This window comes from Corvus cornix, chromosome 1A (assembly GCF_000738735.6).
Source record: "Corvus cornix cornix isolate S_Up_H32 chromosome 1A, ASM73873v5, whole genome shotgun sequence".
NCBI lineage: Eukaryota > Metazoa > Chordata > Aves > Passeriformes > Corvidae > Corvus > Corvus cornix.
Genome location: NC_047057.1, coordinates 13,488,572 through 13,504,560, shown reverse-complemented (window position 1 = coordinate 13,504,560; position 15,989 = coordinate 13,488,572). Strand labels below are relative to the sequence as shown.

Sequence of the window (15,989 nt, the reverse complement as noted above, 5' to 3'; positions counted from 1 at the left end):
AATTAATTATAAATATTACATTACTAATATTAAACTTAGGATAACATTGTTTATATGAATAAAAAGATTAGTTTGAACTTAGCATTGTGTATTGCTTACTGCTTTATTTTGCAGCCTCTATGTTTTTGAAACAAGCATTTGAAGGAGAATACCCTAAATTACTGAGGCTTTATAATGACTTGTGGAAGCGCCTCCAACAATACAGTCAAAATATTCAGAGGAATTTTAACACAAGTGGAACTACTGATCTTTTTGCTGAACTACAACAAATGGAAGAAGATGCACAGGACATATTCATGCAAAAAAATGAAGATTATGAGTATGTATTATGAACTGTAAGACTATAAAATATAAATCTTTGCAAACTGTAAGAAAACAGAATATTTTTATAAACTTACTGTTATTCAAATTGTCACTGTGGGAGAATTTTTAAGACTTTTTTTCCCCTCTTGCAGTTACTGCTCTAATGCTGTTTTAGAGCTGCAGGCTTTTCATTAGGCTATATATCTAATGGTGCTGGGTTGTCTTGTCTTTCATAAAGTCTCTGACTTTTGAACAAGTTCTATCTTTTTGTCTCTTTGGGTGAAAAGAATAGGAGAATGCTGAAAATTCAGTTTTGTACGCATTGTGATTACAGCAGTAGCTTTTTCCTAATGACACTGCAATCATTTGAGTGTGACAAATGCTCAGTTGTTATGATTCACAGTTTTTAGTTTTGACATCATAGAATAAACATGATCTAAGTGATATCAGAAAGATCAAATTGAAACAAGTTCATCAATTCTATTAGGACTTCTAGACTTATGTAAGATAAAATGAATATTTTATATTGAGAATTGTATTGACTTAAATGTGTTCTTGAGCAGTCAGTGGGAGACTTACCAGAAGAATGTTTTTCATATGCATATGTTTAAAGAGTAGAAAGGAAAAACAGGTTCAGTATGGCAAAGTTTGTATGTCTGGAAAGATTTAATGCTATTGTGTATTTTAATTTAAAATGTAGTAACCTTTTCCTATATCCAAAGTCCAGAAAAGGCCTTGAAAGATTCACTGCAACAATATGAAGCTGCCTATCTGTCAAAATCCTTATCTCGACTGTTTGACCCCATCAATCTTGTCTTCCCTCCTGGAGGTCGGAATCCTCCCTCTTCTGACGAGCTTGACAGCATCATAAAAACTATAGCTAGGTATGTACATATAAGGCATTGCAAAATGTAATACTCAGCATGTATTTTTTCATAAGTTACAGTTTTAGAAATTAGACTTCCTTAGTGGTAAAAAGTTGGTTATTCTCTATTTATAAAGCAGGTTAGTGCAAAAATCAAATCAGAAGATAGGATAGGATAGGATAAAATACAGTAGCACACAATAGAACAAAATATTTCAATTGGAAGGGACCTAAAACAATAAATCCAGTCCAACTGCATGAACACTTCAGGGCTACCCAAAAGCTAAAAACATTGTCCAAATGCCTCTTAAACACTGACAGGCTTGGGGCATCGACCACTTCTCTAAATAGCCTGTTCCATTATTTGAACACCTTGTTAAGGAAATGATTAATACTGAGTTGGAACCTCCCCTCATGCAGCTTTGAACCATTCCCACACCTCCTGTCACTGGATCCCAGGGAGGAATGCTCAGCACCTCCCTCTTCGCTTCCTGTGTGCTTAGGAAGGTGTAGAGGGCAATGATGTTGCCCCTCAGACTCCTTTTCTCTGAACTAGACAAGCCCAAATCCTTACCATCCCTCATAGGGCAATCCCTCCAGTCCTTTCACCAGATCTGTTGCCCTCCTCTGGACACATTTAGGTAGCTTCACATCCTTCCTAAATTGTGGGACGTCAAACTGGACACAATGTTCAAGATGAGGCTGCACCAATGCTGAATACAGCAAGATAAGCACCTCTTTATTATTATTGATAATAAACAATGCATTTTATTATTTATTTTCTGTATTTTGTTTTTCTGGGATAAATGGAATTTTAATATAAGTTTTAATGTTTGAGCTTATAAAAGATCAGGAAGAGAAACTTTACACATACTGTAAATGTCTGGTCTCGTAATTATTCTGACTGCGTCGAAGGGAACTGGTAGTTGCTTGGCTGCAAGTGGTAATACCTGGTGTAAATACTTAGTTGAAGTAAAACAGCAAGATAAAAGATAGAGATGACTACTCCAGGTAGAATTTGTAGAATGGGATACTTAAATTATCAGTGGTGCATTTTCCCTCATAAGGTTTTGGTAAGGTCTACTCTGGTTAATAAAATCTGAAAAGAGATGGGCAGTATTCATAGTATGTTTGTGTGTGTAAAGTATTAAATACTGACATAGTACTTGTGACTGGGAGTTGCAAATGCTCAGAACATGTCTGTTAGTGTCTGATATTATTTTGCTCCTTGAAAAAGAGAATTATGAAATTATGAAATTTCAGCTGAGTTTTCCAGAGTTACCTTTAGCTAATGGTGTTTGGGCCCTAGAGAGTTCTCAGAGAAGATTATTCTAGGTTGGGGTGCTTAGTGATTCTCCTGCTCTTGAGAGAGGTTAAACTCACCACAAGCAACATGATGCTTCTTGTGCTTGCCTGTCTTCAGCAGAGCAGTTCTGAATGCAGCCCCAGCCGATGGAGATCTGGGGACATTCATGAACAAAAAATACTGGAAATGATTTAGAAGTCTTTTCCTTCTTCATTTGTTCCCTGTCATTCCTTTGGGGCCTCTTTTACTATAAAGGATTGCCTAAAACACAGCTTATTAGTTGTGTCAAGCTAAGGCATCCCCTGGGTATTTCTGCACAGCTCATGTAATTCCAGAGTTGAATGACTGTGTATTCACCTGTAATGTTTGAAGGCTGCTGCCAAAGCTTGAATGTAGTTAATTGCTGTCAATATTTTTGAATGGCTTACTAATAGTGATTTCATGCTGAAGTGTCATTCCTAAACTTTGCTCATTTTTACTAGAATAGGAACACTGCACATAAAATTCCCAAATGACTTGTTAAATTGTAAACTGAATTACGGTGCGTGGAAAGACTTGGTTGTATGTGTTACTCTCTCTAAATTGACGTGCCACGTAACTGTGTATTCATAGTTAATTCTTTATCGATTCAATACAGCACTGTTTAGTCGTTAATTGAGATTTGTAATCTTTGCTTCCAGTGAGCTGAATGTGGCTGCTGTTGATCCAGACCTGAGTCTAGCTGTGGCCAAAAATGTGGCGAAGACCATTCAGCTTTACGGTGTAAAGTCTGAGCAGCTTGTAAGTAATTTTAAATTTCTAAAACCTAATGTTTTTACATGTACAGTGTTCTGGCTTTTGTAGATTTAGAACATAACAGTAAAGCAATCTAGATAGACAAAACCTTCCAGTTAGCTTTCCATTGTATTTATGAACATTTTCAGTTAAATTCTACCTTCAGACAAACTCAGTCTATTGATAGCGGTAAAATTTATCTGTATAACTCCAAATTGAATTTGCCATATTAATTTTTAAAACATCAAAATTGTAGCTGTCATTAAGTAAAATCAAGACTGTTAAATTCAGGTTTTTATTAACCAACATTTGATATTGCATCATTTACATGATACAGCATCTTTATGGTATTAAAATCTGGACGATTCAAATACAATTTTTCATTACTTGAGAGAAATTTTGGGTTTTTCCATATATTTATTATTTGACATACATTTAACTGACCTTTGATTTGTTCGCATTTGTCACATATTTCCAATCATTTACCATGCAGTGGCATCTAGTGTTAAACTGAATAGAAGAAGGATCCCTAAAGCCTTATCTTTTGGGTAAGAGCCTTCAAGGAGCCTATGGATAGTACAGTGAATGTTGTCATAATACAAAAAAAAATTTCAGATGAACAATTTTCTCTTAAGGACTGTTGCTGAAATTGTAATGGTTTTTTTATGAAGAGATGAAAATTAACTTTTGCAATATGCAGACCCACCAGAAATGACTAACTACTTGTATTTGTAAACAAGATTTTCACTTAATAAGCAACATTAATTCTGACAGCAGACTCAGACTCCAGTAACATTCATTTGCTATATGTTTCATTTAAAGAAAGATGCTTGCTAATATTTTTTGTACCAATTGGCTACAAAACATTACAGCAATTTAGTTAGCATGGTTTCTGTTTACCTTTTACACATCTGTTGTCCCTAAATAGCTTTGAAAAAATTGAAATTCAGTAACACATACTTTGTTTACCTTGTCTGTTGGATTGTCTTAGAAGTTCGCAAACATGGCGTATGGAAAAGGTACATAGGTGAAGCAGTCATGAAGGCCATAAAGAATATTTTAAATTTTAAATAAAAACAAATGTTGGCATTATTTTGTTAGCTGTTTAAAGCATAGTGCTTAAGTTGGGTCTGCTTTTAAGGCTATCAAATCATGGCTTCGTATTTTCAGGATGAAATTTGCTTATGGCAGAAATGAGGATTTTTAGTAGGTTGTGAGAATCATCATAGGTAAAAAAAATACATTGTTGTCTATATATCATAGAGTGTAGTGTCAAATAGTGGCATTCAACTGGAAAAAAAAAGACCCGTCAGCTGTAACTGTGAAAGTACCAGGGTTGTGCTCATCTTCTCTAACAACTTCTTAGAGTTTGAATCTGGCCAGGGGATTCTTTGGAAGTGAACATCATTTTGTGTTTAGACAGCTGGCAAATTTTTAAGAAACCTTGAAAAAACCAAGATACTTAGAAATAAGCTGATAAGTATATTATTTGTGGCTTTGTGTTAGCTAACCTTAAAGTAAAAGAATGTAGAAGGAAAGAGGGAGTGTGAGCCCTTGAACTTCCTGGATTTGACAACTGAAAATGCAAACCTGAAACATTGAAAAGCTAAGTGATGGGATTACTCAACCTGGCAGGATGAACATCAATGTCCTTCAAGCACATACCTACAAACTGTAAAATAAAATCAAGAGTATTGCACAGCTACCTTTTTAAAAACTTCTTTCTTTCCTTGCTGATACACGTTATAAATTTAAAAACCAGAAGTGCTCAACACAGTTGCCAAGACATAAGTGCAAGAGCCATCTTTGAGGTGCTGAAATATCATTCCTAGCCTCCAGCTGCCTCTCCAGCAGGGCACGGCTCTCCCACTTGTCCTGTGCCATGCTTGCCAGCCCTCTGGATATAATCTGGAACAACTTAGCCTTTTTTTGGTGCCTATTTTTGGACAGACAGATTGAGCCTGAATTGTGCACCATGTGTAGAACAGGAGCTATGTCAGACAGCACTGTTTCATTATGTTTTAGTGGTTTAGCCAAGAATGCAATCTTAATTCAGTCTTGCAATCCAGCCTCCAACAATAGCTTTCTAAAGCTGAGAAGGGGACCATGTAACATATCCGCTCAGATGCTTCATGTCTGATAGCTATAGTAGAGCAGTGCTAGAGATGGAAATTTAATTTCCTGGAGGAATATGAAATTGAGTTCTCTTCCAAATTAAAAGTAAACAAAAGCATCTCAGAATTCTCAGTGAAGGAAGATGGGGGCAGGAGACTTTAAAAAGTAATTAAATTTTCTTTTTTAATGTTGTAATATTGCAGGTAGATTTGAAAGGTGAAGAACTGGAATATGCAGTTCTAAAAATATTGAGACATTCTGATGTCAGGGTTTTTATTTACTCAGTTTCCCAAAACAAGGAATTGCAATTCACTGAGATTTCATCACTGTTTCTCCAGGTATCTTTAAGTAGACAAATAACAAGAAAAATGTTACTCAAGATTCAAAGATTTTACCTTTGAGCAAAACCAGCATCTATCAGTCTGTGCATACAGTCCTAAAGCTAAGATGACTAAGAAAAAATGGCCTCTTCCTGTAAATTCAAAACATTTGTCTGTGTTACTTGTGGCTTTGTAGCCTTTTCAGCTTTCCCCACATCAAGAACTTGCTGCACCTGAGACCTGTTCTTGCATTAACTGGTTCAGAGAAGATAAGAAATAATCTCTGGAAGCAATATGTAGATACACTCTGCTGTTGGGTGAATCTTTAGTCACCCCCTTGCTGATGCTTGATGTGGTTGGTGTATGCCATGCAGCATTCAGAATTATTGTCCTAATTTCACTCAGTGTAATTGCAGATGTTCTCAGTATACAGAGTTTGAAGGGATAATTATACATTGCACTAGATTTAAAAAATATTTCTGTTAATTTAAGAGTATTAGCTTTCATCACCCATCATGTGTTTTGTGGTGCTGAGAAAGGGTGCTTGGTATATTTTCTCTGTGCCATTATAATCTTGTTTCTTCTTATTCACGTTTTCCTTAAAATAGATAGGCCAGACATCTTCATAATGATTACAGACACCACCAGATTTCTGTTTAGTCACCATTTCCACAACCTTCTCATTCCAGATTAGAAAAGATATTAACAAATCTGATGATCATGTTTTGGATAAGAATAAAATTTTCTTCTTCTGCATTTGTACCTTGCAATCCAGTGCATAGGTTTTAACAAAAGGTCTGCTTACTGAGCCAGGTTTTGTTCAGTGGCCACTTTTTCTTGCAAGTGAGGTAGCCCGGATGAAAAAGACCACTAACTTTTCTCCTCTATTCAATTCCAGGGGAGTCATCCATTCCCATTTGCAAATACCTTAAATCACCTGTCTTGATTGATCCATGCAACATGTTGTGCTCTTGTTTAACTGGCCACATCAGGAAAATTAGCTCTTTCCTCAAATGCTTACAATAAGTACAGTGAAGGGAAGAGATTTGTGAGAAGGCAGTAAGTTGCATTTCCAGAAAACAAAATTAAGTTGAGTAATTTGGGGTGTTTATGAGGATCCATGCTCCTTAATAAAAGATAGGAGCTCATAAATCTGCTTCCTAGAGATATTTTTACCTGTTTAACTGATAGTTGAGAAGTACAAAAAAGAGCTTATAACTCAGCAACATCTTTATTAAATGCCTTTGACATGGCAGCAGTAATTGTGTGGCAGAATCCTCTAGTGCAGTGATCTCTTAAGATTTTTGGTTGTGCATCCCTGTCAGTATAAACTTTTTGAGCTTGCACCTTCATTATATGTATACTTGTTTATTTATAACTTCTATACGTGTACTGTTGAAGTTCTGATATTTTTGTCGTGCACCCCACTGTATTGTCTTGCCTAATCCTTGTGGTGCATGTGCCCCACTTCAAAGACCACTGCTCTAAAATAATACTCTGCAGTAATCTTCCATAATAACAGAACAGACTTTGTCTGTTAATTTTTGGAAAAGATGCCTCATTGATTGCAGTCTTTTGAATTAATGTTTGATTTTGTTAATATGCTACTTTAAATCAGATTTCTTATCTATCTATAGAAAAATGAAAAAGATGGTAGCCTGATGATTGAAAGAGAAACAAAACTGTGTTTCCCCAGTTGGTTACCTGTAATTTTGTCATTTACTGAGCTGAGTTTTGAATGTACTTGAAATGTTGTGGTTTCTCTTATAATTAGAAATCTCTTTGTTGCAACTTTGCAATCACTGTACTTTTGTTTGCTATTGATAGAGCAGTCATGAAGCATTGAGGGTTAAAAGCTCTGAAATTTACAAGATATGTAATTTTGCCAACAAGCAGAAAAATAAATTGCAAGACCCATTGTCCCTTATAGATACTGAAGATGGAAGAGCCCTCTTTGATCCTCTAGTCTATTACCTTCCCAGCACAGGACCGTTTGAAACAATATTTGTTGCTGGGGCTTTTGTTGCATTCTTTCTGGTTTTAGAGTGATGATTTCAGTTACCTGAATGTAAGTACTGCCTGTTCTCTTACTTTTGTGCTGTTTCTCTTCAGCTTGTCATGTGGGTGGATTGAAATACACTAACACACCCACCAATTGCACATAGATGAAATGTGTTGTGCTGTGAACATGAAAATGCAGTTGTTTAGAGAAGGTGTGATTCTCCTACTTTGTGAACCTGGAGACCTCTACCAGTTTCCTCCCTAGGGTTATAGTCATCCTGTCAGACTATCTTTATTATTTTGATCAGAGTCCCAGAGCAGTCCTTCCTGCCTTGTCTGATGGAGGCTGTGTCTTGCTGACTCCTCCCACCATAGGGCATCACTGGAGACATCATCAGAGACGATGTCATCTGTTGGCCAATAAACACGCAAAGAGTCATTTGCAGAGGCAGGATTGTAAAAATGAGGTTGTCCACTTGCTTTTCAGAGCAGGTGGGGGCGATTATGCTGGCAAATTCTGGTGGATTGAACTATCTTAAAAAACATTTCTATATGAGGATATGTAATGGTGTGCTTACATGATTTAGGCAGACACAAACTCACTCTACTGTGTTGCCAGATGGCAGAGCACATTTTAGCTCCACTCCAGTCTGTGCTGACCAGTTCAGCTGTGGCATCTTGCTGAACACAACACTCACTCAGCCTGGAGCACAAGCTGAGAAAGTTCATGTCTGCTTGAAGTACAGACAATGCATGGCCATACTAAACTAGGCAGATTTTTCCTAAGGTTAGGGTAGAAAAGGCTAAAATCAGTGGGAGCTGTGATTGCCTATAATTGGAGTGTTTCCTAAATTTGGAATATTGTATTTTATGGAGTAATAAGTTTATCTAAAAAAAGGGTTCTTTCCAGCAGACAAGAGGCTGCAGGCAGATGATATAATGGAGATCTTTCCCACTGTCAGACTTGTAAGTAATCATAGAGAGGAAGCCCTCAAAAGGTGGAGATGGAGAGTGGGTGTAATGAGGGAGGAAGGAAGTAGAGAATTTGAGTATTTTTTTTATTCTCCTAACTCAATGTGGTTGAACTGATGCCATATCTCACAAAAGCTGATGAATGAGGCAGAGGTCTGAAATACAGGCTGAGGGCAGTGCTCTGGGAGAGCTGCTAACCTGTGCCCTCAGCTACTAACCTGTCCTTTACAGCTCATGCTAGAGACTTGGCTTCTCATCAGGATTTTAGCCTGGGCAATGGCTGCGGTATTTGTGATTATCACATTTGCCACCTGGAAATTTTTAAGCACTGTGCAGAGAGCACAGTCCTTCCTGGCATTCTGAAGAATTCTTCCCTGACCTTCTTAAGAAAACATAAGACAATGCTTGGTGTATTTAACGTATTTCAAAGTTAAAATGCTAAAGACCCAGTAATAGAAGCAAATTTTGAGATTAAAGAGAATACATAAGTGTCTCAAAAATTGGAGTCGCTGCACCAAGGTTCAAATATTTGTCACATATCCTCAAAGGGCAAGACATTGAATCACCTGTTGGTGACCTCTACTACTGGACATGCCAAGAGACAAAATGAGAGAGAATTTGTTATTCTGATCCCAAAAGTGATGGATGACTGTACACTTCAGACATAAGAACATTTGTGTGGATTTTCCTGGGTGACTGACATTTTAAGATTCTGGATTGTTTTGAGGGAAAAGTCAGCATCAGCTGATATCTGTGATATAGAGTAGGCAGCTTCTTTCTCACTGTCCTGGATCTCAGTAGTATATTGAGATTTATTTACATTTACTTAGGTAAATATTTCAGTTATGTAATGTTATGCATGGTTCTAGAATGTGCATCAGTTGCAGAGCACTGGAGCAGTAATATGAGCAGTAATACGTTGGCACAAAAAGTTTCTTGGGAAGTAACTGGGAAGCTTTGATTTAGCCTGATCCTGTTTTTGAACGCAATGGTGAAACTGGATTTCAGATGTTGTGAAACAATTCTGGGTATTTAACTGGCTTAATGTTTAAATGTAAAGTGGCTCTAACATAAAAATTCTATTATTAAAATTAATATACATTATTTTTAAACTTCTGAGGGTTTAGTGAGATCTACTTTTCAATTAACTGGTACTAGATTGTGTAACTAGGAAAATGTTATTGAAAAGTATTATTATCTGTCATAATGATGAGAAGCATGTGCTTGATGACAGGGGTTTTTTTAGTGCATTATAATTTAAGAAAGTAAATACCAAAAAAGAGCATAAGCAGAAAAATGTAACAATTCATTGTTGTGTCAACCCCTTCTTCAGAGGCAAACACTACATACATGCATATACCAATCACTGACTGCTTGTCCCCAGGTGGTCTGGGTTTGCTTTTTAAAGAGAGTGTGGGTGTGGAAAACAAGTAACTGTCCTGAGAACAATAAATGTAAGTAAGTAAATGAGCTTGAGCTCATCTGTGTGAAGGCAGATTTTTATCATCGAGGCTTGTTCTGATTAGTGTTGGCCTCAGGTCAAGGTGGATCAGCAAGACGTGTTTTGTTTTTGCTGCAGAAGGGTTGTGTCTTGAATTGCTCCACACTGTCACCCTGGTGTTTGTGTTAATGTTTGCCTCTCTTGCTTGAGAGCACAAGGTCAGCAAAGGTTTGTGACTTACACTCAGGGCTTAAATTGCCATCCCAAGCTGTGAACATCCCTCTGAAATGGGAGGGTAACAGTGATGTCTGTACTAGGGAGCAGAAGGTGCCTGGAAACACCCCGGGGCACTGTGGCCAGTGGGGCCAGGCAATGCCTCCCAGCTGGGGGTGATGCCTTTTCCTGGTCTTAAAATTAAGGGTCAAAAATGGTTAGAAGGGAAAAAGAGGTTCTACCTTGGTATTTATTTTAAGGATCTTTAGGTGCACACATCCAGGTGGAATGCAGCCCAATGCACACCACCAAAATGCCGACCCCCAAAAGATCTGGTATAACATTACAGGTTTTACTAATTAGCATATCCATCAAAAATTCCCCAGTGAGAGGCTTGAATGAGCCCCCCCCCCCCCCAAGGGATCTTCCCCTGGATGGTTCTATCTTGGTTTACAGAATGTGTTCTGGAGAGGACCTTGGGGTCTGGGGCACACTGATCCCTAGCTACAAAGCTTCTAAAATGTTTAGTCTCTTAGCTTGACAAACAAGTCCAAGAATGTAGACAAAAAGCACTAAGAATACAGAAGTTGTAAAAAGGTATAACAGGGGTATAAAAGAAAAGGAAAAAAAATTTCATGGCATCAGGGAGGGCTACCCTTCCCCAAAGCAGTGTCTGGCTGCCAGAGCCTTTCTGGCAGTAGTCTCTGCAGGACTGACTCTCCTGAGCTGTGGCTGGAGACTGGGGAAAGTAGCTGTTGGCCCAGGCCAAAAATTTGCTAATGGGTACCCTGCCACCTTAGTGGTACAGACAGTCACGTGCCAGATCCAGGGACCTTTCCTGGCACCCTTTAATTTACAGCTGTGGGTGTAGCCAATATGTGACTGAGACTGAACAGCAGCGAGTTGCAAAATCTGTTCAAGAGGAAGCTTAAAATGCTGACAGATTGGAGTAATTTTTTTCTTGCATCTGGAATCCATACTTCCTTCTGCTGTAAATAAATCTCTAAGGCAAAAGTTAGGAGAGGTGATTTCTTTTGTAGTAATATTGCTTTTGTTCTTAAGATTTTCTTAGATTGCCAGAGTTTCAAAATATATGCTTTCCAAGACTTTCAGTCTGCAGTGCTTGTCAGCTGAGCTTGACTTATTTTCGTATAGCATTTGGTGTTTCTACCAGTTTTAGACCTTGAAAAGAGTACAGTTGTCTGTGGCATTGTGGCTAATTGGCAACTCCAGTACTACTGATGGGTGCAAGAAAACTCTTGGATGTTAACTCTTCAGTGTTCAGCTCTTTCTTCCAGTAGCCAAGTGTTTCTTTGAGCCAACTCAGATGACACCTTTTTGCACGCCGGTGCAACCAAGCCCTTCTGTAATTTAATATTCTATTTTTAGTGAATGTAATGGATGGAGATACAGGCTGAAGAATATCTATCTATCTGTCATGTTCAGATATTTTTGGAGCACTGATCTTTGTAATGCTGATCAGCACCAAATGTATTACATAAGATTAGCATCAAAATATATACAATGGAAAGTCAGCTCTGCTGCAGTTGTTCTTAAATTATTTTTAGTATTGCCCACAAAACTGGTATAACTCAGTGCATTGCCCTGCCACTGTGCTCTGTCTCTATAGGAAATATTTTAAAAGATTAATTTTATCTTTTCTCAGACCTTTTCAGTCACAGGTCTCCTTCCTGAGGCTTCAAGTAAGATAGTCAGTGATGCACATTATGAAGATTTTAATAAATGCCCACTTTTCACCAGGACTGAAATGGAGACAAATTTGTCTCTCATTGTCCTTCAATCCAATTTATATTAGAACTTGTGATTTGCAGGTGCAAGATTCCAAATTTTGTTTTACTTACATTGCTAGCTCTTGTGTTCTTTATTGGTGCTCAGGTGGCTTCATCTTTGCTGTTACTCCAAATGATATTTTCAATTTTCAAATTTTAGTGGGTACTCAGAATTAATATCTTCTTTTTAAATATATCTGGTTTACTGGCTAACCATTTGGAATGGATTGGAGCAGATTATTTGGAAGATTTTTTGAGTTTAGAGGCAGACTGTAAGAAAACAAACTGTATTCTTCTCACACCGCTCTAGAAAAAGTATTTTTATGTTTCAAGTTTTCTGAAAAAGCTGATCCTTTCTTTTGAGTATTTTTAAAAACTAGTTTGTAATTACTGAGATTTAAAATAGATCTCAACTTTCTGCATATCCATCCCATCATCATAACTATTTGTAGCAGATGAGTCTTGGTTTTTTTTCATGATTTCTTTCTTAGTGGGTTTATGGTGCATCTGATATATTATAGTCAATAGAAAAAAATTACTGTTTGCTTTTGATGATGTAGTTTTGAAAGCATAATGCTGTCATGCCATGTCTTTACAGATCTTTCAGGACCTCTCTTCCTGAGAATGCAATCAAATGTGCTCTGATCTTGGTTTTTATTACTACTGTTAAAAACAATCTCTACTTTATTAATGCTTGTCCTTGGTGGCTTGTAAACATGGTTGCAATAAAGACAATGAGGAAGGAGAAGGCTAGAATGCCAGGTGGAATAAAAACCCAACAATTAATTCAGCTTAAAACACTGAGCTGAGAAAGAGACATAGTCTTTACAAGTAATTTTTGTAATGTCATTTGTAGAAGAGAAGGTGTCTGTCATGCTTGATCAGGGCAATGAAGATTTAAATAAGCTGTTTTCAGAGGGTTATTTAGATGATAAGCAATATGAATGGTATATTTTTGTCCAGAATCTAAAAGGCTAAGTGTATTATAACTAATCCAGAGACTATATTGGAACATCTCAGCTTAATCAGTAAAATTATGAAAAGTAGAAGTGCAAAGGATGGGATTTAAAAGTTAAAACATTGCAATGAGAAAACACTTGGATGAGAAGGATTGATTCTTAGTTTTTTCTGAGTATTCATGGGGGTAGGGGTTTTTTTCTGAACCTTTCAGTCTGTCCTTAGTGGTTGACTAGGAAAAGGCAGAGAGGGGCTGGACTCAACAAGTTCTCCACTGATTTTGCCCCAGTCTGTCTAGTGGTGAGACAAATGTCCATAACATGTTGCAAGAAAGAAAAATGTTGATACAGGATGTCTGTAATTCTGGTTTCTTCTAGGGGAATGAAAAGAATAAAGACCTCATTTATGGAGGAAAGCATTCATTGAGTTGACATTAGTCATATATATTTCAAGGAGAAATGTACCTTACACTATGCAAAAACATTTTTTGGCCCAGTTAATTTATACAAGTTCCTCAAATGAAATATGCTGGAGTAGCAAGAAAATGGATGTGAGCTGCATCTCTGTTAGGATGTTTACTGATGTTTATTGACGTAGCTATGTGGTTTGGGGTATGTGTGTTGGCTTTTTTCCCACCCATCCTCTTATGTGGCATAGTTAAATTCATCTAGCTGAATAATTCAATCAAGTAGGGGAGAGCAGGGTGGAGAGGGAGAGAGAAAAGACCTCCTGAAACCAAATTCTTCCAGTGAAGGGATAAAAATGCCCTGGAATTCTGGCATCAGATATAACCCCCAGCAAATTTATGGGGCCTGTGGTGGTTTTGAATTGAAAAGCATGATGAATCCTTATTGTAATGACATAAAGTGTATTTCTGATTGCCTTTTTTATTACGTGATCTTATAAGAATTAATCCATGTCTCTTATCAGATGGTGTTATATTGAATTGTAAGCTTTCATTTGCGGGTGAATCACTATTCAGGACATATTCCAACAATGAGATTTGTCTGACAGTTCCAGGGAAACGTATCTCGTCCTCCTGTCTAAATGTCGAATATTGTGAACTTCGGAGGGAAGTATGAAATCTAATAAGCTCACAAATCATCAGGAACAGTAGCGAAGTGACACCTCAGGAAAGGTTTATGTAAATAACGGGTCAGTAACAATGGTGTAACTAATGTGAAGGATTATATTTTCCCCAGTTCTTTTTTGAGCTACATGAATTAATTGTATTGTACCAGTAGCTTGAAGAGATGGTATTACTGTCAATGAAAACCTTGTATCCATGCTATTTAAATGAGAGAGCCCAAAAATATGAATTCAATGTTTGGCACATTAAAAGAATTCATTAATAGGTATTTAAATAGAATATGTGGGAGACTATTATATAATAAAATAATTTCAGAATAATTACTATTTCACTGTACAGTAATAAAAGCTAAAGATGGCAGTAGGTCTAATTTAAAAATAATCAAAAGTCAGGTAAGGTTTTGTAATTTATTTTTTTGATGGAAAGATGAGAAGAGCTTTGTTCAAACACTCATTAGGAAGCTACTTATATTGGTCAAAGAATACTTAGAAATATCTATCTGATAAATCACTTTAGAAAGCATTTAAACTTTTAAAACTGGAATTAAAAATCCGGAGGAGAGACCTAAATTAAATAACTTCATAAAGGATATTCTTTTTTTTCATGTTGCCTTTTGCTGGTTAGATCGTGACTCACATAAGAAATGTGTGATTTTTTTTTTAATTGTTTTTTTTTGAGATATCCTGACTAATCTCCAGAAAAAATCATCCAAACATAAAAGTCTGGGTTTGGGAGTACTGTGTACTTTATTTTATCCTGCTAGGAAGTTGATTAAGACTTCTTTAGGTCTAGTATGTTGTTTTGCTAGCCTGTAGAAAAAGAACGTGATGGCACAATCCTTACAGTATTTTGTTATAGTAAGCTCTAAGTTATTTCTTAGCAAATTAAATTCTGTGATTCATAAAAGGACTTGGTTAGGTGTATGTTGATATCTATATGGTAAAGGATTTGGAATTTTTCAATTTTGGAACAGCTCCAATGAGAGTTGGACCATGTAGAGTTCAATCATAGACTTGTGCAGGGTGGTAATATTCTAATTTCAGTTAACGCGGGACTTGATACCACAAAAGGCAGATGACAATTCAATAAGTTGATTGTATTTTTTATGTGTAGGTGAATATCACCCTAGCGTGTTGAACTTCTCATGTGTCTTGGGGATGGATGTCTGCTCTTCACCTCTGGAGGGGCATTCTCAGTAGTTGGCTGAAACCAGGAGCTAATGGGATTACATATAAGATATGATTAATCATTCAGTCATTAATTTGGCAAGCATGAAAAATGCAAATGTTACAGTCAGAGGTATCAGGATCAACACACATTGTCCTTGAAATCCTCCTCAGACTTGGCTGGGTAATAGAAGGGGCTTAATTTTCTGTAGTTGAAAAATTATTCCAAGTGTTTCAGGTTTAGGATTCTCTGAGATTCCTTAAAGGAACTGGTTTTATAAGTGTTTTCTGATAGCAGAGCTGTTTTAAAGCAGCTCATTATTTAAGCACCATGAACTATTACTCACTTTTGATTACTTGTACAGTGCTTTTCTTTTCGGATGATTCAAAGACTTGGAGATAAATCTTGTCTTTTCTGTTACAAAAAGACCATTTGCTGTTTTTCTTCCATTTCTTTGGCTTTTGAAAATATTAAGAAAGAAAAACCAAAACAAAGCAGAAATACCCCTGAGGAAATGGTTCAATGATTGCTGCTTCTTCTAACATGAATAGTATGAGCATGCTGTTCAGTCTTTTTTCCTGGTCAAGGACTTAACTGTCCCTTCAAATTTTTCCTCCAAAAATAATGATTGCATTTTCTATAAGATTTTGAATTTCTTCACCTACAAACTCCTTT

At 36.8% G+C, this 15,989-nt stretch overlaps 1 protein-coding gene across 2 annotated transcripts in view; it reads left to right on the top strand.

Annotated features, from left to right (window-relative positions):
* The window catches only part of COG5 (component of oligomeric golgi complex 5), a 185,291-nt gene that overhangs the window by 139,137 nt on the left and 30,165 nt on the right, over positions 1-15,989 (top strand). For both annotated transcript variants that reach the window (XM_039570346.1, XM_039570347.1), the window contains exons 12-14: positions 115-319; positions 1,026-1,187; positions 3,155-3,254. In XM_039570346.1, the coding sequence (XP_039426280.1) occupies positions 115-319; positions 1,026-1,187; positions 3,155-3,254 (467 nt within the window). The remainder of the gene's footprint in view (positions 1-114; positions 320-1,025; positions 1,188-3,154; positions 3,255-15,989) is intronic.